The sequence below is a fragment of the Vicugna pacos genome, chromosome 32, assembly GCF_048564905.1.
Source record: "Vicugna pacos chromosome 32, VicPac4, whole genome shotgun sequence".
In the NCBI taxonomy this organism is placed as follows: Eukaryota; Metazoa; Chordata; class Mammalia; order Artiodactyla; family Camelidae; genus Vicugna; species Vicugna pacos.
Window position 1 is genome coordinate 3,579,087 of NC_133018.1, and position 27,857 is coordinate 3,606,943.

The window sequence follows — 27,857 nt, forward strand, 5'->3', positions numbered from 1 at the left end:
TAGCTCTCTGTCCTCAAGTAGAGGAGGTTGCTATGAGTTTGGGCCCACCCCCAGGTCCTGAAGCCCCAGAGAGCTGCCTGAGGTAGTGGCCCAAACACTCCTGAGTCCAAGTCCTGCTGTAGTGTCTTTTCTCCAGCAACGCCCACCTCTGCCTGGTGGGGCGTTGCCTATGACCAGTGTCACAGAGAAAAACCCTTGGGGCTGATTTGCAGAGGTATCTGGATGATATGAAGACACCCCTGAGAGTTAGCCATCTTGGTCCTTCTGCCCCCATCGGGGACATCCCTGAAAGGCAGCAGTGGAGGAGGATTCTCCTGGATTGATGAGTGACCACTGGAGCAGGGTACCCTGTCCATTAGCCTGAACACAGAGGTGGCTGGAGGGGGCTGTGTGCTAATTTATGGGCTGAGACTCAGACTTTCACTGGACCGTCAGATACATGGCAGGAATACATGGAAAAGACACAAGTAGAATCCCCACAGAGGGACCTGGAGATTAATTGATTTGTGTCCCATGCAAATACTTAGCACCATGTGTCCTAAAAACGAAGTGATGTTAATAACCGGGTGGACAGGAGAGCCCGCTCTGTGGATAGCAGTCTGCCTCCCTCTCCAACCATCGCCGGGTGGGTGCTGTGACCCGGCTCCCCCATGGGAAGGGGAGGGTCAGCCACAGGCTAGTCGGGATGGCTCCAGTGTCTACAGCTGACCTGTCCACAGCCACTTCTGCCACCAGCCTGCCAACAGCACAGATCAGCATGGCTCCTGTGGGACACCCTTCACAAGGGAATCCTCCAGGGACCTGGTGGTCTGTTGATGACATCAGACCTCTTCCAGCGTGGAGGGGGGAGCTCTGCTCTTACTGACAGATCTTTCTCGCAGACTGGGAGTTGCCCTCTGTGACTGCAATGCTGCTGACCAAAGTGTTCAACCTGGACTCATAGATTTCTGTGTTTCCTCACGGGGCTTCTGACCATGAGCTCATTCCACATCAAAAGGGGGCTGTAGTGGGCCCAGGCTCATGTGCTTCACCGGTCCTACCACTTTCCCCAACATCCCGAGGCAGCTGCCTTAGTGATGGAGCAACAGCCAGTGGAAGAGCCAGTCACTCTGCCAGCCAAGTGCCAACACCGTGTGGAGGCGGGTAATGCCCTCTAGGTGTGAGACATGCTCTAAATCTGTGCACAATGTACGATGCCTCTCCTGTCGCCAGGATTCACAGGAACAGGATTCAAGATGAGGGGGTGGGAGGGCTCCACCTATTATCATCCCTGGGGACCTGCTGAGGACATTTGCTCCCTGTCCCCTGACCTCCACCCTGCTGGCCTGGGGTCTTAGTTCTGTAGGGGAAATGCTTCCACCCAGAAACACGACCATTATCCCATTTCACTGAGAGATCAGACTCCCTAGTGATGTAGGGTCCTCCTGACTCCCTGGACATCTCTCTGTCTGTCTCCACCCATGTCCTCTGATCCCCACTCATACGTTAGGGACAAAGATACCATGGAAGCCCCATGCTGCCAGGCAGAAATCCACCCCTGATCCACCGTGGACAGAGCAGCCTGGAGGATGGGGAGAGGGCAGCCAGGAAGTTCAGATCTGGGGGAACCGGGCCAGAACTGTCACTGCTTTTTCCACAGGCCTCCAGGGACTAGAGGAGAGGGTGACAGAGATGGAGGGTGTTTTGGGTCCCACCTCCCCATCTGCCTGTGTCACTGTGAGCATTAGAAACACTGCTGTCTTCTGACTGACAGTAATAGTCACCCTCGTCCTCGGCCTGGGCCCCGCTGATGGTCAGGGTGGCTGTGCCCCCAGAGCTGGAGCCAGAGAACCGCTCAGGGATCCCTGAGGGTCTGCTGTCATCACCATAAATGACCAGCACAGGGGCCTGGCCTGGCTTCTGCTGGTACCAGTTAGCACCATAGCTTTCTAAGCTGTCTCCTTGGCAGGTGATCCTGGCCGTCTGTCCCAAGGACACGGACACTGCAGAGGGCTGAGTCAGTGCAGAAGATGCCACATAACCTACAGGAGAGGAGAGGAGAGTGAGGGTGGAGACCAGGACCCCTGATGTTCAGGGAGAGGCTGATCCCTGGGTACCCTGAGGGCTGAGCCCTGGAGGCAGCACCTGTGCAGAGAGAGAGGAGGGGGAGCTGGAGGGGGGTCCAGGCCATGGCGGAGGTGCCCTGAGCTCTCAGACCTGACAGCAGTGCAGGGCACACCAGGTCTTCTCTTATTCCCTCCTTGAACTTTTGGGGCTGTGAATGATAAGTAATTATGCAAATGTCCTTCTCCTCTGGGGCTGAAACTTGATCAAAAGCAGTTGTGGTCTCAGGACATGTGACTCAGGAGGTCAGACTAGATCCCCCATTTCCTCCAAGCAGCTCCAGGGCAGGGAATCAGCCTTGGCCACCGACCTTTACCCTGGAGGATTCCTGGAATCACTCGTGGATCTGGTGCATAGACGATCACCTGTTGATGGTGCAAGGTCCTTAGTGTGACAAGTTAGCTGGACATTTAATAATCTAATTATAATTGCCAATAATTTCTGAACATAACTTTTTCCCTGCTTGGTCTCCATCCTCCACATCAGACCTCAGTTCTCACTCCAGGCAGGGCTGTGCCTGCAGGAATGCTCCGGCTCTTCTTTTCAAAACTTTCCACCCTGGACGTGTTTATAGCTTCTCTGCAGCCTCTGGCTTTCTGTGTGTAGCAAGAGTTCTTGTGCCCCTTGTCCAGGTTGTGACATGGTTATTTAAATATTGTCCTGGGACATGGTCTTCCCCTGGGAAGATCGCTACCTTTGCAGGGCACCCAGATCCTCTTTCATTGCACCTCTAAGAGTTTGGACACTGGCTTGGTGAGCAAAGCCAGGCCTTGGAGGCTGTCAGGATGTTCTTTCTTTCCATGAAGGAGAGACATATTCAGCCAATGAACGATCGGTTGGTGACTGTCCAGATACCAACACAGTTCTTCCCAGGACGTCGTTTCGGTTAAAGGCAAAGCCTTTGGTAGAACTGGGTGTCTACTGTGCAGTTGGTGAGGTACTTGGAAACAGAACAGGTGCTTTTCATGGTGACTGTGATTTATAGGTAAAGCGTGATACTGGTGACGGGGTTAAGGTCATCACTTCCGATAGAGAAGCGGTTGTTTGCCAGTTTCTTACACAGAGCTCCCCACCGCAGGCGACCTGCCGTCAGTGTACCAGCTCATCGCAGGCTGATCTGTGGACCTTTCATTCTCTGTCCTGCTTTTCACAGCAGCATCATCTCCACTGTGTGGTGGCATCACTGGGCCTCACCCAGCCTTACTGCTCCTCATCTCCATCACTTCCTTGAAGGGCGGCCCTCAGGTAAATCCCCCACCCAGCTTCGTGCTTGCACCCAGGGCTGTGTCCCAGCGGGGGGAGCGCCTGCCAGATGAAGGATGCATGGAAGCATGGCATGCTGAGGGCTTTATTTCTGTGTCCCTTCTTCTGTCACCCACCCTCCCTGGGTGTGAGTGTCATCACAGCTGCTGAGGGCTGCACGGTGACACTGATGGGAAGTGCAAACTGTGTCAGTTGAAAAGATTCACAGCTGGGCCAGGCCCCCAGAAACACAGACATGGTCCTACAGCGCCACCTGCTTCTCGCTCTCCTCCTTTCTCCAAAGAGACTTCAGGCCTGAAGGACTCAGGTTTAGGCCTCCGACTCCCTGGGTCCTTTCTTGAAAACCTCTAAGTGAAATTTCTCAAGTTTATGCTCTACCTGAGCTTAGAAGTCCTCGAGTCCAGCCAGTAGCTCACTATCAAATACTGTCCATGTCTTCTGGCACATTCTGACATAAAGGGAAAGCGTGTGGTCATTTGGAGACTCCCTTTTGGATTCACCCCAAATCTGGTCATTTATGTTGACCTGGGACTTCTTGCTCTGGCCTGGATGTCTGTTTAGTAAGTTTTTTTCCAATCCTTGGGATAGCGACTGAGGGAAGAAGGAGTGGGGGGATGTGACCCTCTTCCACGGGGCTGGGATGGGTATTTCAGCCGTGTTGATGTGATTAGCTGGTGGCCCTCACATTGTGAGATGGATCAGCCAGCTGTAGGGATTTGGGCAACTGAGGCACCAATAAATCTCTGGACATTATTTGCTTCAGGGGATTTGAACCCTGAATGGAGCCCAGGGACTCCCTGAGAAGTGCTGGTGACTTCCAGTCACGTGATAAAGAGATGAGAGAGGAAGGAAAAGAAAGCTCTTTGCTTAATATGTGTATGTACACACAGACACACACACACAGACACACACACACAGACACACAAACACAGACACATACACACACAGACACACACACACACAGACACATACACATACAAAGACACACACACAGACACACACACACACAGACACACAGACACACACACACAGACACACACACACACATACACACAGACACACACAGAGACAGACACACAGACACACACACAAACACTGACGACAAAGCAAAGAGGAGACACCCCTGATGCCTGCAGCATTCACGTCCGTGGCTGGTCCCGCAGGCACAGCTGGGAGCCACAGCCCCCTCCTTCTGCTGCTCAGGCTCTGTTCCCTTTGCCTTCCGCAAGCGTCTCAGCTGGTCATGGTTCTTGACCTTGGGGTGGGGGTGGTGACTCATACGTTCATTCCCGAAGGTTCTGGGCTATGAGCAGACCTGTTTGGACTGCCGGGTTGACCTTGGTTTGTGGTGGCCCACTTTGCTGAGTCCTTGCATAATTTCCAGCCTGGTCACCACTGACACCTGTTCATGAGGCCATGGGATGAAGAGACAGGAGGCTGGGAAAGATGCTGCCTGGGACCTGCAGAGTGAGTCATCCTGGCCCTTTAATACAAAAGTCCTTCCTCCACTCAGATCACCCGTTGGTGGCGGTTCACACTGGACACAAATATCTTCACTTTTTTTTTTGCCCACCGGGAGCGCTCTATCCACGTAACTTTCCCCAATTTAATTTTTTGACCAACTTTCCTATCATGTTTCTTCCAAGTTCCAGACCATCCAGCCAAACCAATTAATAGGTGTATAATCGCACGCTTGGCCATTTCACCTTCCAGAAAGCACAGCCAGGTGCGCTGCCGGAAGTGCTGCCCACGGAGGGTGTCCTCTCACCGTGTCCCTGGAGGACGCCCCGAGCCGGGCCACAGGGATGCGGCTGCCCATCTGTGCTGCACTCTTTACCAGGGGCACCTGGTTGTGTAGTTCAGTGGGTCAGATGGCACCCAGTTCATGGTGGGCAGTTCAGGCCACATTATAATTATACTTTGGAACTGGAGAAATGACCACAAGATGGATTCAGGGACCTACTCGAGCCACTTTGAGACAGACCTGAGATAGAACCCATTCACTGTTCAGCTGATCTCCAGAAACCCCGACTCTCACTGGACGGCCACGGTGAGGTTTGAAGGTCCCAGAACCAATGTCAGTTCACAACCGGGGTCTAGTAGTCCCTCAAATTCGGATTATTTCCTTTTCTCCACCACACAATTACTCTGATAAAGGCTATTGTTGCCTTTGGGAAAGACCGGGAGAAAGATCAACAGTATGAATTTTCAGTGATGCACCGGAGCTCTTCCACAAGGGGACGAAGCCTCCCTTTCCTTCATGGGGGTCTGGGTCTGTAAACTGGCTCCAGGCTGGGAATCCATTGATTGAGTGGCTGTGACTCTCTTTTTGTGACTTGAGTTAAAGTTCTGCTCACTGGACCTTGACGTGTTTTTCTTATAAGCACAAGTAGATCACTGACCCCCAAGCCACCCCCAACGTTGCCCCTGAGGACCAGGAGCACAAGCATGAGTCCACCCAGATGAGCAGGGGACAACAGGGAGGAGTCGTAACCTGACCCTGAGCATGCCCTCCCCATTGTGCCCTTTGTCCTCTGCAGAGAGAACTGTCCTTTTCCCCTTCTGATTATCACAGGAGACACGACTGCCATGAGCCCAGTGGCCGGTGTCCTGACTTCCAAGTGGATGAATGAGAGGAGAGCAGCTGTCAGAAGGGGGCATTTCTGTGCCCACCGCTGTGACATTTATTATGCAATTGATGGTCAACGATTTCATCCCATTTCATCTTTGTGTTATTGCTCTGGTGACAAGATGTGATTTTACTGCTTGTAGACTCCACCTTCCTACATCCCCATGTCAAGATACAAGTGATCTCTGAACCCAGGAACACTGAAGACCACTGGGAAAATATTTCCTCTGGTTTTTCTCCTTCAGGGCCTTAAATCTCTTGCTCATCTTTCCCATTTTCCTCCCAAACTTCTCCTGACTCCTTCAGTTTTACCAAATTTAAAACTGTACCATTGCATCTTGATTTCATATAAGATGTATGAAATACACATTTTTCCCCCACCAAATACACGTATAAAACCCAAACAAAAGTCGTGTAGGATCTACTCAGTTACCAAGTAAAGAATCGATCAGAGCAGGTTGGGGAAGACACTAGCACTGGAAGGTCATTGAAGTAGGGTTGGGTGAGGTTCCATTTTCCCCTGGGTTCAGGCACCCTCAGGTTGGGAGGGCTCCTGTCTGAGACAGAAGAGCTGCACAACAGCTTCCCTTGATCTGGCAGAAGGCAGAAGGCAGAAGGAGAGCTCCAGTGTCAGAGTAGCTGCAGGACACTCACAGGTCCCTGGCCATGTGCCCTGCCCTCTGTTCCCCAGCCCAGCATCCTGGCTGGGCAGCAGTGCTGCTGGAGGCAGAGGGATGATTCCCTATGACATAGGAGCTGTCTTTCTACCAAGGGGATGATCATCCCCTTTGCTTCTGTCCTTTCTGTCCTCCTGCTGCTTGACATGGACACAGGTCCTGCCACAGGACATGGACAACAGTTTAAGGGAACTAATGTCACAGTGTCTGATCCAGAGAACAGAGAAGTAAACTCAGGGTCCAGGGAAGACTGAGGAGATGGTAGGAGGAGATTCGCTAAAGTTAATGTGAAAATCGTTCATGATGCCTGAGCTGCCCTCTGAGCCACACTTGCATGGATTCTGACAGCAAATAGCACAGGAAAGAATTTAGGGAGGGACCTAAGGGACAGAAAACCACCCAGGTCCCAGACGGGCCTCTGTGCAGCTCACTTGCAGGACACATCCAAAAAGCACATCTACAATTTTATAAATTGAACTGATGCAGAAAGAACAGTGTTCTCACAAAGCTGGTGTAATTAATCACCTGGACTCAGCTGTGCAGACAGTGGGGTTAAACAAAACTATGAAGATGGGATTACACAAGACCCATTGCTCCATCATTGAGTACTGGAAAAGGGGACAGAAGCCAGACACAAAGGGCCACGTGGGATATGACTGCCGTTACGTGAAAAATCTAGAATAGGTTGGTAGCACGTGAATGGTTTGGAGGATGGAGGGACCAGGGGAAGGGGACTGACGGGCGATGGATGAAGTCTTTGCATAACGAGGATGAAAAATACTCTGGAAGGTAGAGTCTTCACGGATGTTCAAACGTGTGAACATATGAAAACCCATTGATTTATTTACCCCAAACTGATGTATGTTGTGGATTCTTTAGTGTATTTATGAAGAAATAGGAAGGCTTGGATGCTGGAAGGTAGAAGTTGTTCCCCAGTGATTTTGAAAATTAACATTCTGTGTGGCTGTGTGTGCGCTGAACACGCGTGCCAATGGATGTGCATCTAGACACATATATGCAGAGTCAGAGAGGAGAGGGGATATCCAAAAAGCACCTGTGGCAAAGCATTCCAAACTGGTGCATCTGGGAAAGGTTCTGCAGGGGTTCTTCATGAAACCTCTCCAGTTTGGTTTAAACGTGTAATTATTTCCAAAACACACACATGAAAAACAAATGAAACTCTGTTGAGTTCAGGAGAGAAGAGCTGAGTGAGCTCAGGGCAGGTTTTGGTCTCACTTCCCCATGACCGTGGACCACTGTGCACATTGTTGCTGCTTCTATATGAGGCACAGTAATAATCAGCCTCGTCCTCAGACTGGAGCCCAGAGATGGTCAGGGAGGCCGTGTTGCCTGACTTGGAGCCAGAGAAGCGATCAGGGATCCCTGAGGCTCGATAGCTGACTGCATAGATCAGGAGTTTGGGGGCCGTGCCTGGGAGCTGTTGGTACCAGGAGACATAGTTTCCGTATTCAACATCACTGCTGGTTCCAGCGCAGGAGATGGTGACCGTCTTTCCCAGAGTTCCGGACACGGAGGGAGGCTGAGTCACGGCAGAGTGGGCCCAGGACCCTGAAAAGAGCAAAATCACACTGGTCAGTTTACGGCTGAGCCGCAGGTCACCCTGTGGACAGAGACAGAAAGGGTTAGCCAGAAGTCCCCGTGTCCCTTCCCTGGAGCCTCACCTGTGCCCTGAGTGAGGAGGGTGACAAGGAGCAGATCCCAGGTCATGGTGGAGATGCCCCAGAGCGCTGCCTTCTGAGCCCCTAGCCCTGGGCCTGGTCCCCAGACCTCTCTTATCCCCTCCCCCTGCTGCAGAGGAGGGCAGGGCCTCCATGCAAATCTGCTCCTGCCCCTGCTTCCCCCACCCCCTGACCTGGACTTGATTCTAGACACTTCTCTATCCTTGGACACAGAGCCGTTCTGGGAGAATTAATACTCTTATTTTTTTCTTACTCAGTACTCACTAACCATTACAGAGCTGTGGAAATTGAGCCATCGTTGGATGTCCCTGTCATCCTGTGCCAAAATCAAGATATTGTTCGCTAATAATCACAAAAATTATTTTCTATTTTGTGTGTCAAATTTGAGGACACAGTCGAGAAGTACTGGGGTTATTAGTGATTCAATCTCTTCTCATCCTCACATCAATGGAGGGCTGAGGGTGTCCACCCCTCTCCCCATTCTAACTCCTCAGCATGATGGTCCCCTTGTCCCTCTGGTCCCTGATTCTGTGGTGCTCTGAGTAGAGGCTCGGGGACACTTATTGGTGTTTCTATTGAAGGGCTCATGAAGCAGAAGCAATGGGGATCTTGCACCCCAGGCTCTCCATGAGGGGGCTCAAGAGGCAGCCGCTGTGGGACCTGACCCAGGGCAGGCAAAACACAGAACTTTCCCTAATCCCAGGTCCTCGCTGCCCCCTGGTGGCCGCAGAAGGGGCCAACGGTGTCCAAGGAGGCAGCTGAAGGGGATTGACACCCCAGGTCTGATCCGCCACTTCTCCTTCCTCCCCTCCCAGCTCCACTCATGCTACTGTTTCTTGTCACACAGATCACATGAGATGGCAAAAGGAGAACCTGGTACCCACAGAGCAGATCCCTGCTTCCTTTCCCGGTTCATGGAGGGGGCCCAGGAGGGATCGCTCGTGTGTGTGTGTTTGTACTTGTGCTGCTGTGTGCGCGTGTGACTTCTGTGTGTGCATTTACAGAGAGAGAGCACAGCCTGAGATAGAACCTAACCTGACTTGATGGTGAAAGTTTGTTTTCCTTGTATCTAGATCCTCATCTCAGGGGCAGGCACACACACAGGATTTGTATGGGAAGAGCTGCCCAAGGGTTGAGAATAAAATCCTTGGAAAGACCTGCTTGCAAGACAGGCCCTTGGTTTTTGTCTGGGAATTTGATTTCGGGAAGATTCTGACTCTTTTCCCATAAGAATGACCTGCAGAACCTACAGGTTTATGGAAACTTATGGTTTAGACTCATCCACTGACTTCCCCCGAAAGGCCAGAATTTCAGTGGGTGCCAGGCATAGGATGCCTAGAACACAAGCGCCCTGGGAGTGTAAGAAACTTGAGGGCCTGCGGAGCCTCCCTGGGACACAATTCTTCTCGGATATTCTCACGATTTGATGCTGGGGAAGAAGCCCTTCCATGTGGTTCCCCTGGGACAGGTCACCTGGAAGCTTCTCCTGGTTTCCTGGGACTTCGCCTCATCCTCTGTTGCCCTTTGCTGGCTCTGCTTTGTCTCCTGAAGGAAATCACAGTGACAAGGCTGAGTCTCTAGGATCTTAGAAGTCTTTTTAGTGACACAAACTGTGGCCTGAGGTCTTGGGGACCCTGGACACAGGATGACCTGAGTAAACAGGCAGGGTCTAAGGCTTCCCCCCTCTCTTCCCTTTGTGCCCAGGGATAAATGGGATCATGGCATCGTGGTTTGCACTGAAGTCACTGCTCCCAGATCACCCCAAGGGTTTACTCAGTCTTGAGCACTGGAAACTCTCTGCTGCTCCCCACCATCAACATGACACCCCCAGAACAAGCACCTGTCCACACTCCAACATCTGCCCCCTGGGCTTTCGGTGTGGGCTCCTGTCCACATCACTCTGGGTTCTCTCAGTGGCTCCTGGATCTAAAGCGGGAAGCCCAGGTGCAGCCCCAGGCGCCCTCCCGGAAGCTGCTGGAGCAAGAAGCACGCTGATCTCACGTGCCCCCTGAGCGCCCGCTGTTCCCCTCAGGACACCACACGCCTCTCTTGTGGGGTCCCCAGTATTAGGAGGGACTCCTCTGCCAGGCAGCACATGGACTGTACTTGTTCTGGAGAAAATACCCACATGGTCCAGCTGTTGTTTCTCCAAAACACAGGCTAATGCCCACTGCTTCCTTCTGTATTTTCTCCTTTAAAAAGTTTGCAGTGGGATCATAAGTAATACAAACCACCCGAACGAACGTTCTTCATTTAACACGTTTCACTGTGATTCTTGTTTTTTTTTTAATTAACAGATTTATTGAGGTGTGATTCCTTTAAGGTCAACTACATGCATTTCAGGTGTACAATTTGATGCATTTTGATAGATGTTGACTGTGATTCTTCATTGGATTTTTTTAATGAATTGTACTTGTGTGTTACAAATATAAAGACAGACAGCGAACAGTATGTATATAATCCAGCAGAGAAATGAGACTTGTGAGGTATTTTTTTTTTTTGTAAGTTAATGTCATCAGGGATTCTTCATCTCTGCTCCAGAAGAAGAAACCTAGAAAGGACCCCTGGACCTCCACTGTGCAGAACCCAAATTTGCTGTGGACTCTGAGGGATAATCCCCTCCGTGCACACCCCACAGTTCCCACTGCCAGGTTATGCAGACACCCCAACATCCACCTTCACTCCTGAGCTCCGTCCCCACGTGCAGTCCAAATAAAGTTGGGCCATCACATTTGATGGGGACACAAGGGAACAGATGGTTTTGACTTGAATCCGTTTCCTTCTGTTCAAAGTTTTTCTTTTCATTGAGATGCAGAGAATCAAGATATAATTTATCCGGGAAGCCAGATATTTGTTACGATGTGTATTTCCAAATGTATTTCAAAGATTGAATCAAAACTTGTCCAAAAGTTTCTGATCATGCTAAAGAGGCAAAATGAGAGTCTCTTAAGATAGTGTGTATTAAACTTTAGGGACCTTGCATGGGGACAGTAGAGGGCAGGGCTCGTGGAAGGACATAGGACTGACCGCTGCTCAGATGCTCACGAACAAACACACACATCTGGCCATAAAGAGCCGGACTGATTGTTTAAACTGCAAGCCTGGAATGAGGACATTCAGAGGGATATTTGATGTCACATCTCAGTATAATTTGAAGGCTACGACTCCTCAACATTTGTACAGACATATTGAGGTCATTGTCAATTTAAAAACAAGGCTTTCTAACAAAAATGTAAGGTGAGTTATAAATGCAGGTGGATGTCCCATAGAAAAAGAGAGAGAACAGGAGAGCAGACAGAGGGACAGAACGCCCCGCTGCCCCACAGCCATGGGGGAGGGCACGAAGTAACAGAGCCTATTCCGGGAGAGTAAAAACACTCTGATTCCCGGACCCCAAACCTAGAAGCAGCTATTACTGCAATGAAAGTGAAGTCTAGAAAGGAACCTGATGCCGATTCTCAGCAATACACCAGAGCTATGACCCGATAGATTGTAAGACCTGTGATTCTGGCCCAACAGAAAATGCTGGGATGAAGGAAAATGACTATTCACGTGGACACTATTATGGAATGTGGAAAATATGGGGCCTGATTGGCAAGGTTTAAAAATCAGATTTATCAGGAAGATGATGTAGTGAGCAAAAGCGGGCACATGGCAGGCAGGAGGTGAGCCTGATTGGGCGGGAGTGCTTCCAAACATAGAGGGGCCTTCAATGAACCAGCCTGGCTGACACGGGGCTGCACCTTCATGAGAACCAGGAGACACAAGCACAGAAAAGAGCTGCTCCAGGCTGTAGAAGCCGGAAAACACCGGATGTCAACTGTTCTTCTCTTACCTTGTAGGTGTGGGGGGAACCCGTTATGCAGCAAATAGATTCCTAGTGCAATTTGTTTTTCATCTCATTGGTTTAAGGAATTCACATAACTTCAATTTTACGAAAGGTTGCATTTGGAAACTGTCTCCCAGTTTCAAGAAAATGTAAATATTGGACCCAGTACACATGTGCCCACTTTAAAAATGAATTCTCACCATTGTTAGATTAGCAGGGATTCCACCTAGAACCGGCGATGGCTCCTCACAGGGACGTGTGTCCTGATGTCAAGAGAATGACAGAGACACCCACCAGGGCAGCCTCCATTCGGAGCCACCTTGCAAGGAGCCCATTGTCTTGGGGAGACTTTCCCCTGCAGGGCGGTTCCCGGACAGGGCTCACCAGGGGAGGAGAGGGCAACTGTGAGAGACCCAGTGTCTGTCCCCGACCCCTGGCTCAGTCTGCTCACATGGAGAACAAAGAGAAGGGAAAATAAACAGGAAAACCACGCCCTCTTCTTTGTCCTCCTCCCTCTGCAGGGTCTCCTTTCAGCTCTGATGCTTCAACAACAGAAGCAGATGGACAACCAGCAGAGGCAGAGCCACGGGGATCCTGAGGGCTCAGGGCAGGTTGTGGTCTCACTTCCCCATAAGCGTGGACCACTGTGCACAGTGCTACTAGTTGTATATGAGGCACAGAAATAATCTGCCTCGTCCTCAGACTGGAGCCCAGAGATGCTCAGGGAGGCTGTGTTGCCTGACTTGGAGCCAGAGAAGCGATCAGGGATCCCTGAGGCTCGTTTATTGACCACATATATCAGGAGTTTGGGGGCCGTTCCTGGGAGCTGTTGATACCAGGAGACATAGTTATAGCCCCCAATGTCACTGCTGGTTCCAGCGCAGGAGATGGTGACCGTCTTTCCCAGAGTCCCAGACACCGATGGAGGCTGAGTCAGGGCAGAGTTGGCCCACGACCCTGAAAAGAGCAAAAACACATTCTTGGTCATCTCATGCATGGGCCCCAGATCACCCTGAGGATAGAGACAATAAGGATGAGCCAGATATTCCCATGTCCCTTCCCTGGAGCCTCACCTGTGCCCTGAGTGAGGAGGGTGAGAAGGAGCAGAGCCCAGGCCATGGTGGAGATGCCCCAGAGTGCTGCCTTCTGAGCCTCCAACCCTGGGCCTGGCCCCCAGACCTCTCTTATACCCTCCCCCTGCTGCAGAGAAGGGCGGGGCCTCCATGCAAATCTGTTCCTGCCACTGCTTCCCCCACCCCTCTGACCTGGACTTGATTCTAGACACTTCTCTATCCCTGGACAGCAGACCTTTCTAGTGAATTAACTCTTTCATCACATTTGGAGTCAGGACAGACTGAGTCCATGACAGTGTGTGTCAAATTGATCCAGCCCAGGGATTTCCCACCTTTCCTGGTGAGGGATATTGTGGTTCCTGTGTGAGGAATCCCAGGACATCCCCTCGGTGCTAATGGGGAAAGGAGAGGACAGAGTCCAAGGTGGCTACAAGATCCCTTTGCTCTATTTCCCAGGAATTAAAGGCAGAACTGGGGACCAACATCACCTTAATTCCTTCTTACCCAATCTTAGGAGAGTTCTCATATCCCTCCATCCTCTGCTTCTGGGGTGTTTTGCAAATACAGCCCGAACCTAAGTCCTGGGCCTATTATTAGCACTTTTGAAGATGAATTGTTGAGGCACCAATGCCGTGGGACATAAGAGGGGTTCCATGGGAGGCAGCTCTTGTAACTTCATACAGGACAGTACAAGCAGAAAATACTGTCCCCAAGTCCAGGCCATTGCTGCCCCCTCCTGGCCTCAAGTGGTGCCAATCGTGCACCAAGGAGGCAGCTGGCTCTGGGATGGATATCCCTCTGGTGCCACCCTCCCCTCCTCTCCCTTTGCCCTCCTGCTCATTACCAGGCCCCCTAAATCACTTGATTCCTCTCTGAGCTCATTTCTCTTTCTCCATGAACCCCTTCTGGGATGGAGTGTGTCACCTGCCACACCAGGTGGCCCAGACTCTCACCCCAGGACCACCTAGCCAGCTCCACCGCAGCTCTGGCACCAGGTTATGCCTGTGAGGCAGCTCTTCATACGAATTGAAGTTTGGGAGCACAGAAGAAGTGACTCTGTAGTTAGTGGTGAGAAACTCTTGGCATCTGGGATTAGGGAGAAAGGAAGAACTTTGGGGGAAGTGATCATTTTGATTCATCACTATTGCTTGGATAAGTTTCCATCATTTTTATGCTTCATATTTTAGACATTGGTTTAGATAATCATTTCTGTTATTTGAGAAAACAATTAAGCAGTAAAAGCTCAGAAATTCATCACAAAGGGGACATGGGCCAGCACTGTCCTGTCTTGGGAAAGCCTTGGAGGAGCTGCAGGAAACTTCCACGTGTGCAGGAACTTCTTCTAAGAAGGAAACCTCTAATATTCACGAGAAGCCACCCTGTCCTCTGTTCCACATTCAAGCAGCACCAGGAGCAAACTCAGGGCTGCCACCTCAGGAGTCCTCTTTCTCATTTCTCTATATATGTGCCCACATAATAGGACATGAAACAGAAACCAGGAACCACAAATGTCACCAATGGGGTGGCCAAAGGACCACTTGCACAAATTATTGTTTATAGCCAATGGAAACAAAGCAGAGAAATTGAAAATACACAAAAAACTATTCTTAACTACTTCTCTGAGGTCAAATTAAAGCTGATGCTTCTCACAAACACAACTATTTTTTTAAAAAAGGTAAAATATCCCACACAAATGCACGAGAAAAATGAAACCTCCAGGATTCATCACCAACTCTTTCCCTTCCTTCATGCCCCACTTCCAATGAGACAGCCAATCTGAAAACTCTATACTGAAGGCCTCAGTCACTATCCACTCTGCATCATGTGCTCAGACAAGAACCATGGAACCCAAGGGCTCTGCCAGCTTCCTTTCTATTTTCCGCATAATGTTCATTCACACAAAACCAGTTTCATGTCTTTAAAATACGAGTCATATCAGCTCATTTCAGCTCATTTCAGTTGTGAATGCAACCTGGATCCAGGTGAGAGAGCCAGCAGCCTTCGGAGATTTGGAGAACTCAGGTTTATCACACCAGCTGGCCCAGAGGAGTTAACACTGACAGCTCTGGGCCCTATCTGCAGGTTTACATAGGCTTTTATAGGCTATCACTCTAGACTTTGCAACATTTTGGAACATCAAATGCAAATAAGGTATAAGAAAGGTGACTAATTAGTAAGAAGCATTGTAGAAATGGACCAATCATGAGTGAGGGAAATGGACCAATCATGAGTGAGGGAAATGGACCAATCATGAGTGAGGGAAATGGACCAATCAGGAGTGAGAGAAATAACCAATCAGGAGGGAGCTAAATGCAAACGAAATACTACAATCAGGAGTTAGCTCAGGGAACCAATAGAATTTTAGGGGTAAGTTATACTTTCCTGAAAATAAGCTATTTCAGAGGCAAAAGTGAGATAATCAAACTGGGCCAGGGAATTTGATGGTGCTGGCAGGAGAGTAGTCGCCCTACCTGGGGGTTCTGCTAGTCTTTTTTATGGGGCTTCCCACCTCAATCATAAAGGTCCAATGAATCTGTTTTGCCTAATCAATGGAGCTTTTCAGCTGGCCACTTTGCGCTGGAAATAGGGTGGCGGCTCTGAGAACCTGTCTCCTCTGGAGGTGCCAGGGCATGGGTGTCAGAAATGTGAGGATCACGTGCCAGCAGGTGGACATGTGGTGCGGCAGAGGGAGTCCTGACCTGGCTCAGACCTGCCCGAACACTCCTGGCCTCATTTTAGCGCCTCTGAGTGTTCCTGCATAACACTTTCTCACAGTCCAGCCAGGTGGCTTCCTTCCTGGGCCTGTGGACACCAGGTCATTCCTGACTCCTGGTGATCCCATGGGGGGATGCCCTGTTCCATTGTCTCAAACTGCTGAGACAAAGTTCAGTTCCACCTCTTTCGTGAAGCCTTCTTTGATCTCTCAGATCACTGTCTTTCTGACTTTCCATCCATCATCATCCATGATCCATCCATTATCCATCATCCCTCCATCATCCATTCAGCATCCATCCATCCATCATCCATCCATCTTCCCTACATGCATCCATTGATTATCCATCATCCCCCATCCATCCATCTATCCATCTATCCATTATTCATGACCCTTCCATAATCCATTCAGCATCCACCCATCCATCAGCCATCCATCCATCCATCATCTACCCATCCTCTGTCCATCTGTCCAAACATGGCTCCCAAGCATCGATCTGCCAGGCACTGTTTCACGTTCTGGGACAGAGTGTGAAGAGCCCCCTCCCTCACACCCACATCTCTCCCTGTAACTTCTCAGGTCAAGGCCACCAAAATCCCCAACCCAGTCAAGTCTGAGGTCCCTCCTCTGTCCACTGTGCTCTCCAATTGTCTCCTCCTCTGATCCACACTGTGCTCTCTGACAACTGCCCAGGGGTCTTGAATCCCTATTTCCAGTCCTGACACCTCTTTTTAGCTCTACTTTTACACACATTCTGCCTTCTGAATGCATCTCTGCAGACACCACAGACTCAACGTTCCCCATCTGGACTCCTCACATTTCCCTGGGAAGTTAGCTCTCTCTCCTTATCCTCATGTCAGTAGGTGTCTCCCCAGACCAGAAGCCTGGCATCATCCCTAAATGTTTTGCCCTCACTGAATCACTCTCTGTCTGAGCTGTCGTTGGACAGCAAAGAAATGTCACTAAAATACACAGAGAAAGGAAAAAAAAAAAAACAAAACACCCCGATCATGCTCTAAGAGTTTATGATTAGAACAATCTTAGGCTTTGCCAAATCTGGTTTTCTCTCCCAACACAGTTTTCTAAGTTGGCAGGTAACCTGGGACCAGCACTTTTCATCTCAGCAGCAGGATGATTTGGTCATGGCTGTATTTAAGGTGGACATGTAACCTTTTGGACATCAAATTACTAGAATAGCAGTGTAAATTCAACCCTTGTTTGTTTCTATTTTCTTTTTTTGTTTGTTTTGTGTTTTTTAAAATATTTTTTATTGAGTTATAGTCATTTTACAATGTTGTGTCAAATTTCAGTGTAGAGAGCAATGTTTTAGTTTGCATGAACATACATATATTCATTGTCACATTTTTTTCTTTGCTGTGAGCTACCACAAGATCTTGTATATATTTCCCTGTGCTATAGAGTATAATCTTGTTAATCTATTCTACATAGTCCTGTCAGTATCTATACATTTAGAACTCCCAGTCTTACCCTTCACACCCCCAACACCCAGCAACCACAAGTTTGTATTCTATGTCTATGAGTCCGTTTCTGTTTTGTATTAATGTTCTTTTTTTTTCTTTGTATATTCCATATAAGAGAGGTGTCATATTGCATTTTTCTTTCACTTTCTGGCTTACTTCCCTTAGACTGACATTGTCCAGGAACATCCATGCTGCTGCAAATGGCTATATGTTGTTGTGTTTTATGGCTGAATACTACTCCAGTGAATAAGCATACCACCTCTTCTTTATCCAGTCATCTGTTGATGGACATTTAGGCTGTTTCCATGTCTTGGCCATTGTATATACTGCTGCTATGAATATTGGGGTGCAGATGTCATCCTGAAGTAGGGCTCCTTCTGGATATAAGCCCAGGAGCGGGATTCCTGGGTCATATGGTAAGTCTACTTCTAGTCATTTGAAGAATCTCCATACTGTTTTCCACAGTGGCTACACAAAACTGCATTCCCACCAGCAGTGTAGGAGGGTTCCTTTTTCTCCACAGCCTCTCCAGCATTTGTCATTTGTGGACTTTGGAATGATGGCCATTCTCAGTATGTGAAGTGATACCTCATTGCAGTTTTGATTTGCATTTCCCTGATAATTAGTGACATTAAGCATTTTTTTCATGAAACTATTCATAATTTGCATTCCTTCCTTGGAGAATTGCTTGTTTAGGTCTTCTGCCCATTTTTGGATTGGGTTGTTTGTTTTTTTCTTATTAAGTCGTATGTGCTACTTATATATTCTGGAGATCAAGCCTTTGTCAGTTTCATTTGCAAAAATATTCTCCCATTCTGTAGGTTGTCATTTTGTTTTACTTATGGTTTCCTTTGCTGTGCAGAAGCTTGTAAGTTTCATCAGGTCCCATTTCTTTATTCTTGCTTTTACTTCTGTTACTTGGCTACAGTGCCCTAGGAGAACATTTTTGAGATGTATATGAGATAATGTTTTGTCTGTATTTTCTTCTAGGAGGTTTATTGTATCTTGTCTTATGGTTAAGTCTTTGATCCATTTCGAGTTGATTTTTGTCTATGGGGTAAGGGAGTGTTCTAGCTTCATTGCTTTATATGCTGCTGTCCAGTTTTGCCAACACCATTTGCTGCGGAGACTGTCTTAATTCCTTTGTATATTCTTGCCTTCTTTGTCAAAGTGTAGTTGACCAAAATATTGTGGGTTCATTTTTGGGCTCTCTATTCTGTTCCGTTGGTCCATATGTCTATTTTTGTACCAGTACCATGTTGTTTTAATTACTGTAGCTCTATAGTATTGTCTGAAGTCTGGCAGTGTTATGCCTCCAGCCTCTTTTTTTTTTTCAGTCATGCTTTGGTAATTCTAGGTCTTTTGTGGTTCCATATAAATTTTATTATAATTTGTTCTCATTCTGTGAAGTATGTCCTGGGTAATTTGATAGGGATTGTAGTAAATCTGTAGATTGCCTTGGACAGTGTGACCATTTTAACAATATTGATTCTTCCAATCCAGGAGCATGGGATATCTTTCCATTTCTTCAAATCTTCTTCAATTTCCTTCATCAATGGTTTATAGTTTCCTGTGCAAAATACTTTTACCTCCTTGGTTAGATTTATTCCTAGGTATTTTATTACTTTGGGTGCTATTTTAATGGGGATTGTTTCTTTACTTTCTTTTTGCTGTTGATTCATTGTTAGTGTAAAGAAATGCAACTGATTTTTGAATGTTAATCTTATAACCTGCTAGCTTCCTGAATTCTTCAATCAGCTTTAGTAGTATTTGTGTGGACCTCTTAGGGTTTTCTATATATAGTATCATGTCATCGGCATATAGTAACACTTTCACCTCTTCTTTTCCAATTTGGATCCCTTTTATTTCTCTCTCTTGTCTGATTGCTGTGGCTAGGACTTCCAAGACTATGTTGAATAGGAGTGGTGATAGTGTACAGCCTTGTCTTGTCTGAGATTTTAGTGTGAAGATTTTTAGGTTTTCACCATTCAGTTCTATGCTGGCTGTAGGCTTGTCGTATATAGCTTTTACTATGTTGAGATATGTTCCCTCTATACTCACTTTGGTGTTGAATTTTATCAGATGCTTTTTCTGCATCTATTGAGATGGTCATGTGGTTTTTGTCCTTTCTCTTGTTGATTTGGTGGATTCCATTGATTGACTTGCATATGTTGAACCACCCTTGTGTCCCTGGGATGAACCCCACTTAATTATGATGTGTAATCTTTTTTATGTGCTTTTAGATACTATTTGCTAACATTCTGGTAAGGATTTATCGTCAGTGATATTGGTTTGTAATTCTCATTTTTTGGTGTTTCTTTGCCTGGTTTTGGTATCAGGGTGATGGTGGCGTCATAGAATGAGTTTTGGAATATTCCCTCCTTTTCAGTCTTCTGGAAGGGTTTGAAAAGGACTGGTATGAGTTCTTCTTTGTATGTTTGGTAGAACTCCCCAGTGTAGCCGACCAGTCATGCACTTTTATTTGTAGGGAGATTTGTATTGCTAATTCGATTTCATTTCTAGTGATCGATTGTTCAAGTGGTCAGTTTCATCTTAGTTCAGTCTTGGTGGCCTGTATGTTTCTTCTCGGTTATCCATTTTGGTTCCATATAGTTTTTCATAATATTCTCGTATGCTATTCTGTATTTCTATGTTATTTGTTGTAATTTCTCCATTTTCTTTTCTTATTTTGCTTACTTGTGGTCTCCATTTTTTCTTCTTTGTTAATTTGTCCAATGGTTTGTCGACTTTATTTACTTTTTCAAAAAACCAGCTTTTGCTTCGATTGATTTTTCTATCGTTTTCTTAATCTCTATCTAATTTATTTCCTCCCTAGTCTCTATTGTTTCCTTCTTTCTGCTGCCTTTTGGATTTTTTTGCTCTTCTGTTTCTAATTCTTTTAGCTGGTGAGTTAGATTTTTTATTTGACATTGTTGTTTTCTGAGGAAGATCTGTATCACTATTAATTTCCCTGTTAACACTGCCTTTGGTGCATCCCATAAATTTTGTGTGGTTGTGTTTTAACTTTTATTTCTCTCTAGGTATTTTTTAATTTCAGCTTTTATTTCATCATTGACCATTGGTTTTTTAATAGCATGTTTTCTAATCTCCATACTTTCCTTTTTTCTCCTTTGTTTCTCTGTAGTTGATTTCTTGTTTCATGGTGTTGTGATCAGTAAAGATACTTGAGATAATTTCTATCTTCTTGAAATTGTTCCAGCTTCTTTTGTGCCCAAGTACATGATCAATCCTAGAAAATGTTCCTTGTGCACTTGAGAAGAATGTATATCTTATTTTTGGGGGTGTGTATTGCTCTTAAAATATCTACCAACTCTAATTTTTCTATTGTATCATTTAATTTCTCTGTTGCCTTATTTATCTTCTGTCTGGAAGATCTGTCTATTCATGTTAATATGGTGTTAAAATCTCTCACAATGATATTAGTCTCATCAGTTTGCCCCTTTATCTCTCTTAGTCATTGTTTTAATTAGTTAGGTGCTCCGATCTTGGGTGCATATATATTAATGAGTGTAATATTCTCATCTTTTATTACTCTTTTAATCATTATAAGATGCCCTTCTTTATTTTTCTTTATGTGCATTATGTTAATGCCTATTTTGTCTGAAATGAGTACTGCTACACCTGCTTTTTTGGCTTTACCATTTGCATGGAATATCCTTTTCCATCCTTTCACTCTCAATCTATATGTGTCCTTCTCACTTAAGTGGGTCTCTTGTATGCAGCTTATAGAAGGTTCTTGCTTTATTAACGAGCCTGCCACTCTACATCTTTTTATTGGAGCATTTGAAACAATGTTTCTGATTTAAAGAAAAGAAACAGCCAGCATTGTATTAAGTTGATCATCTAAAGAAACATCTTCAACGTCATAAAGGATGTCTCACAAAACTTATAGCAAAATTCCCACTTAAAGGTAAAACTGCTTTAAATGCCAGGGTTCCCATACTTACTTTCCACTAGTCAAGATATTCCACAGATTTGAGCTAATGAAATGAGATGAGGGGGAACGAGTGTTAGGAATAATGAGATAAAGTTGCTCTTTGATGATGATGGCTTAGTGTACTTAAGTAAAATTATCCCAAGACACTCAGTAGGAGGAGTATTGGAAATAATATGAGTGTTAAGAAAAATGACCATACAAGGACGATAAGGGAAAGTCAGGTTTCCTCTGACACAGGTTATAACTACCCAGGATAGGAAACTGGTGAAAGATTTACAAGTTCAATATAAATTCTCTTAAAACCCCTAGGAATAAACTTAACACAAAATGTGTAACATTCCCATGGACAAAACATAATGCACCTTGACTGAGGGACACAATAGAGAAAGACATCAATTCTCCTCAAAGGGTGCATCTATTCTATGAAATTACTAACACAGCACCAAAGGGATAATTCTAAAAAATTAGTAAACAGATTCTAAAGTCGAACAGTGACAATAATGACAGACAACAGATGCAAATATTTTCAATCAGTAATAATGACAGGGTCGTTCTCTGCCAAGTACTGAAATAAACTGTGAAGCAAACATCATTTAAATGGGGTAGGACGGCCATAGGAACTGATCATTAGATCAACAGAACCACAGAGAGGATGTGATATGTCATTGATTTAGGATTTGATAAAAACTGTGTTTATTTTCAACAAATCCACGATGATTATCGCTTCGTTTGGAAAATATATAAGGTTATATTCCTGCCTATGCAAACGTGAATTCCAGGCAGAGATAAAACACAGCAGAGCAATGACAGTGTCAGAATAAAAGAGGAAAGAAAATCGAAAGAAAGATGCCTTTCCTGTGTTTGCCACAGATCACAGAAACAGCCAACCTGATATGTGAAAATTCAAAAGGCTTTATGATGAAGACTTCAACAAGAAAGGCATAAAACAGACCAGGGAATAATATTTGTGCCACACATTCTTAAAGAGGGGTTATATCCCTAATGGATAAAGAGTTTCTATCAAAATTAAAGAAAATACAACCAATTGAATGAAAAAAAAAAGGCAAAATTATGACCGGTTAATTCACAGAAGAAATAAAATCACCAATAAAAAATATGAAAGGATAATAAGTTTCATGAATGATCAAACAAATAAACAACATACATATTTGTCCTCATTTTTGCCCATCAAATGCGCAAAATAACAAAAGGATCAGCCCTGCCACAGTGTTGGCAAGGATGGAGAGGAGCAGGCACCGTCATTCCCTCTAGTGAGTGGAAGCTGGAGCAGACTTTTGGGAGGACCACTGGTGCCACGTGTGAACATTTTAAAGCGTGTTCTCCGTGACCCAGCAATCCCACTGTTAGGCATCGTTCCTATGGAGACACTTAAGTGCACTTCACACACGTACAAAGCACATGCACATATGTGACAGTTTCCACTGTAGCATCAGTTCTAATTCATATTTTTAAATGGAAACAACTTAAATGTCCATTACTTGGGAATGACTAGAGACATGCTGGTTCACCCAAACTGTGAAGTCTGACAAAGCCATGATGAAATTCTTATGGACTGATGCAGAAAATGTCAACAGATTGTTTGAAAAGCTAACTGCAGGCTACTGTACAGAGTATGACTCCGTGTTGGAAAAATAAAATCCCAACACGGGTAGGATGTGGGGGGATGGTAACAGGAAATGCTGTTTTATACACTTTTGTGCGTAATCTTTGTTTAAAAGCACATAGTACTCTTGTATTAAAAATTATTTCAGAAGATAAAAATGAAATATATTTTCTCATGAACATTTTCATAACTATAGAAAAATAAAGCAAAAATTAACACTAGGTGGATCCCCACCTGCCAGAGACACGCTGCTAAAATTTTTCTATACTTTCTGAATGTCTTTTGAAAATGCACACGTAATTTAAATACCCAATTACAGAAACATAATTTCGGAGGTTTGTGTAAGAGTCCATGTGTATTTAGCCCACACTTCCTGCTGGGTATTTGGGTTATTTCCATTTTTCTCCCATCCTTAATAATGTTGAATTTCCGTTCTGGAGGCCTCTGGTTATGTCTTTGCAAATTACACAGTTTAAGCAAATATGCTTTAAAAAAATGACTTCCTGCATTTTGCAAAAAAAATGTATATTTTCGACTTGTATAGACAGTCCGGGTCAGTGCCTGTTCCTCCCGTCAGCCCTTGGGCACCTCCACTTCACATCCCCTTGTTGAGTCCATCGGAGATCTTGGTACCTGGTCACCGTGGACCAGCCACTCCTCCATCCTCTAATCTGGCCTCACACCAGTCTCCGATCTGCTGCCACAACACGGATATGATTCTGAGAGTCCCCGACTTAAATTCCTCCATGACACCTGGACCCCAGCATAAAGGACCCCCGAGGCCTTTGCGAATCTCACAAAACTGGATGCTCCCTGCCGACCTGTGCACTCCACTCTCCTCCTCAGCCCATGCAGCTCCCTTCACCTGGAGCTCCCATCACAGGTCACAGCCCTGGGTCTGCAAGACCATCTCGGCACCCCCCTCCCATCTTACTCTTCCTAAAATGGTCCAATGATCCTGTGACTGGACCAGCCCCCCTTGGGACAGGCCTGGACCCAGGAAACATTTAAGAGCCGTGCTGAGGAGCTGAGCTCCGTGGGGGAATCTGAGCCCAGCCTTGGCTGCCTTCTCTGGATGCCTTGCAGACCGGCCACTCTCTTGGATCATTTTCTTAAAACAGAGGACACAATGGTGACTGTTGACTCTTGGCATCTTACAGTCCTGGGTCTGCGCCCACGTGCTATGTGACGTTGGGCAGGTCGCCTCACCTCTCTGGGCCTCTATTCCTGTCTGAAAGATGGGGATGAAAGCAGGATCTGCATTGTGGGGCTGCTGCCCCAAAAAGAATCAGTGCCTGCTGGGGAGGTCCTGGCCCTGCCTCCCTGCTTCTCACGTGCTCAGAGGACTGGTGCGGGGCAAGTGAGGCACTGGGCTTGGGGGCCAAATTTAAGGGCTGCCCCCAAAACTCAGTCATTGAAATAAATAATCTTTCAAATCAATGTTAAAAAATAAAAATCAATGCAAACAAATCCACACTTGACAAAATACCAACACTTTAAAGAGAGCCAGTGTCTGCTCAGGCCCCTTCTCTCCCGCTGACTTCCTTTCTCACTGCTCTCCCCTCTGGTCATCCATCCCTGGATGTCCTCAAAGGAAACCCCTCTCCCCCTGCACCATGGCTCGTTCTTCCCCTTACCTTTATCCCAGGCGCTGCAGGCTGGATGAACTCCGTGCCAAGACCTGGCTCGCCATGGTGCTGCTGATGGGGGCAGCCGGCCAGGGGCAAACAACAGGCCAGCAGTGTTACAGGCCAGTGCTGCCTGGCGCTGGGGTCTGCCCCCTGGAGATCTTATGGCCCAGCTGGCCTGTCCTGGCCTCTTTGGCCCTCAGAATTAAAGGCAACTCCAGCCCAGCTGGAGGGAGGCCAGCAAGTGATGGTGGTTTCTCTTGCCAACAGTGGCTGCCCCAGTGCGCCCCAGACGCGTGGCCCCTCCTCTGCGTGAGCTTTTTCTGTCCTGGCTCCTGGCACCCGGCCCCCTCCAGGGCCCACAGCCCTTACTCCTGGAGGTCTCTCACAGAGTGGCATGTGCTAAGTGTTCCACTGTGGTGGGGATCCAGGGCTCAATTATCACACCAAAGCCCACCCCCAGCCCTGCCCCTCAGGCCCCGGGGTCCGCACACCTGCCCCGCTGATGTCTTTGTTCCACTAGGGCATCTCCAGCTGTGGACCATCTCCGAGGGTCCCAGCCGGGCCGTGGCGGGTGGCCAAGTGCTCAACAGGACAGGAGTTGCTGAGGCCTGAGTTCAGTGGGCTGGGGCTTCTCTTGTGACCAGTCCCCCGGGCTGGATCCCTGCAGCCTCCCCTCTGGCCAGCAGAGACTGCCCTTCCTTGGCCAGGTTGGCCAATACTGGCCCGCACCCCCTGGTCAGCTCCTCACTCAGCTCCTCAGTCAGGAAGGGGTTCTGTGGGGTGGGATCCTATACCATTTGTTCAAGGAGTGATGTTGAAAGCCGCCAGACCTAGGTCACCTCCGGGCCTCAGTTTCCTTATCAGTAAAATGGGGGCTGTTCCTTTGCTGCAGGGAGGCCACGAGGAGTAAGGGGATCACATGTCTGCTCAGTTGGGGTCCGTTTTGAAGCCCAGGGAGGCAATATGGGACACAGTGATGCCATGATGAGAGGGTGCTGTTATCCAGCGCTGACAGCGGAGCCGCCTGCCTGATGAACTGATTTTTCTCTACCGTTAGAAGATGAGGTCACTGATGTTCAAGAAGATTCTGAACATTCTCGATGCAACACTGTCAAGAGGCTGGGCTCTCCCACATCTCAAGGGCATTCTTTGAGGTTGTGGCCTCTGTCTGGGTCCCGGTGCTGTCATGCTGCTGGGGTAGGAAGGACTCAGGGCTGCAGGCTGCACATTCCTGCTTGTCACGGCCAGCACCTGCCCTCTCGCTTTCCAGTTGCTTTCCATCCCCAGGAGCTCTAATACGTCCACTCGAGTCCAGTGGTGCAGCCCTCTTGGTTTTCCATTTCAGCAATTCTGAAAGATGCCCCCTACCCCAGGCCTCCCAAAGTGACTTTCCTGGGAGGATTCTTTAAGAGTCATCTGGCCCGAGTTTTGACTCTCCTGCTACACCTGGTGGAAATCAGTCCAGCCCCTTTCATGGGACATGGTCACAGGCCAACAGCCGGGACTTTATTTCTCTCACGGGGATGAGGACCACTGTCTGCGGGTCTCACAAGCAAAAGCACAGGTCGCCTCTGTTTGGACCATCTTCTCAAGGATGTCTGTGGTAAAGAACAACACTGGAAAGTAAAGGCAGTGTCTCCCTCTGGAGCAAAACAAGCCGGCCGTTATCCTGCAGGCAGGATGAAATCCCAGACCGTCCACAGCTCTGGACACTGATGGAGGTGAGGGGGAGGAAGACCTGAATTCGATGGTGGTGATCGTGGTCTGACCAAACTCAAGGAGCAGCTTTGGAAGAACCCCAGGCTGCCAGGCCCCGAGCTGAGGCCTGGCCTTCACAACACACGCAGGTCCCTGGCCTTGGAGATGGGCCCGGTACTGAATAGTAACAGGGTGTGGGTGATGTAGCAGACATCATGGAGGATACGGGGGTGCCCCTGACCCAGTCCATTTTTCTCCTCACTGTAGTGCTTGGCCCACTCCAGCCTCAGGCCCAGGATCCTCACACCTTGTGGGCTGGGCAGGTCGTCTCCTCACACACATTTCTCAAGGCCCAGAAGCTATGGTTCCCCCTGGGAAAGCCCCAGGTCTTGGGGAGAAACAGGGGCTGTCTGTAAGCTCAGTGATTCCAGATATTCGCCCCTACAGCTGACCTGCATTGGGCCCCAGGGATTTCCTGGGCCCCCAGAGGCCCCTTCCATCAGTCTCACCCTCAGTGACCCACAGGCTTGGCGGGTGGATGGAGTCCGTGAACTAATGAGAAAACTGCCCCCCTTCTGCCCTGCTCCATGTGAGACCTTGGTCACACATGAGCATCAGAGTCTGAGTCAGAATCCTGCCTTGCCAAGCGCACCTGACCTTTTTGGAGGCATTAAGAAGCTGCCCTCTTCTGCCTCTGCTGAGAGCTCCTGGGGCAGGTCCTAGATGCTCTCCCCTGGTGTCCCAAGTCAGCTCCGGGCCAGGGACAGTCCTATGTGCTTGAGAAAGGTTTCAGGATGACAGTGATGTGGCAGGTAAGGGGTGCTGGAGAGAATGAGGTCCCGGGACCCGGGCAAGAGATATAGGCAAATTCTACCAGAACCAGGTCTGAGAGACATGCAGCCATAATTTTTCTTCAACCTTAAAGGTAACAGTGGAGGAAGAAGATTTTATGTCAGGGTGATAACCCTCACACACACACACACTGAAGACCCAAATGGAGGGACAGACATCAGACCAGCAGTCCCAGAGGTGGAGCTGGAGGGAGGGTCACCCCCAAAGGCGCCTGGGGCAGCTATGGGAATGACTGAGCTGCTGACTGCTGCTGTGGTGGGATGCTTACATCTCTACATGCATTTGTAAATACTCACGAAGTGTTTCTAAATGTTGTGATTTTTAGTGTATGTAATTTAAAACTTAGTAAAGAAGAAAAAGTGGAAGAAGTTTCCAAGGAGCCAAGTCTCACTTAGAGATTGTGAACAAGTCTTGAGAAAGCAGAGGACACTCTCCCCAGAACAGGGACGGAGGGAGCAGGTGTGGGCAGAGAGGGACCCTAGCTTCGAGGCTGTCCTCGCCAGCCCACCCTGGCCATCCTCTTTGGCCAAGCCTCTGTGCAGGCAGCCCCCTCCCTGGCTGGTCACTAAATAAGCACAGATGGAACAGTCTTCACTGTCCCCCTTCTCCGTCTGTGTCCCATTCCC

General features: G+C 47.7%; 1 protein-coding gene across 1 annotated transcript; it reads right to left on the minus strand.

Moving 5' to 3' along the window:
* Positions 1-1,650: 1,650 nt before the first annotated feature.
* On the minus strand, positions 1,651-13,320 carry LOC102538785 (uncharacterized). The gene is made up of 5 exons (XM_072952823.1): positions 13,275-13,320; positions 12,893-13,158; positions 7,894-8,293; positions 2,125-2,196; positions 1,651-2,021 (listed from the first exon to the last, which is right to left on the minus strand). The coding sequence occupies exons 1-5, from the start codon at positions 13,318-13,320 to the stop codon at positions 1,651-1,653; spliced, it is 1,155 nt and encodes a 384-aa protein (XP_072808924.1).
* Positions 13,321-27,857: the final 14,537 nt, after the last annotated feature.

Bases quoted from the DNA above. Each gene is read 5' to 3' on its own strand.
- LOC102538785 (XM_072952823.1), bottom strand. From the start codon at position 13,320: ATGGCCTGGGCTCTGCTCCTTCTCACCCTCCTCACTCAGGGCACAG. The intron at 13,159-13,274 runs GTGAGGCTCCAG...TGCTCTTTTCAG, and splicing joins CCTCCTCACTCAGGGCACAG to GGTCGTGGGCCAACTCTGCC. The intron at 8,294-12,892 runs GCAGATTATTTC...CTCTGTCCACAG, and splicing joins GGCTCCAGTCTGAGGACGAG to GGTGACCTGCGGCTCAGCCG.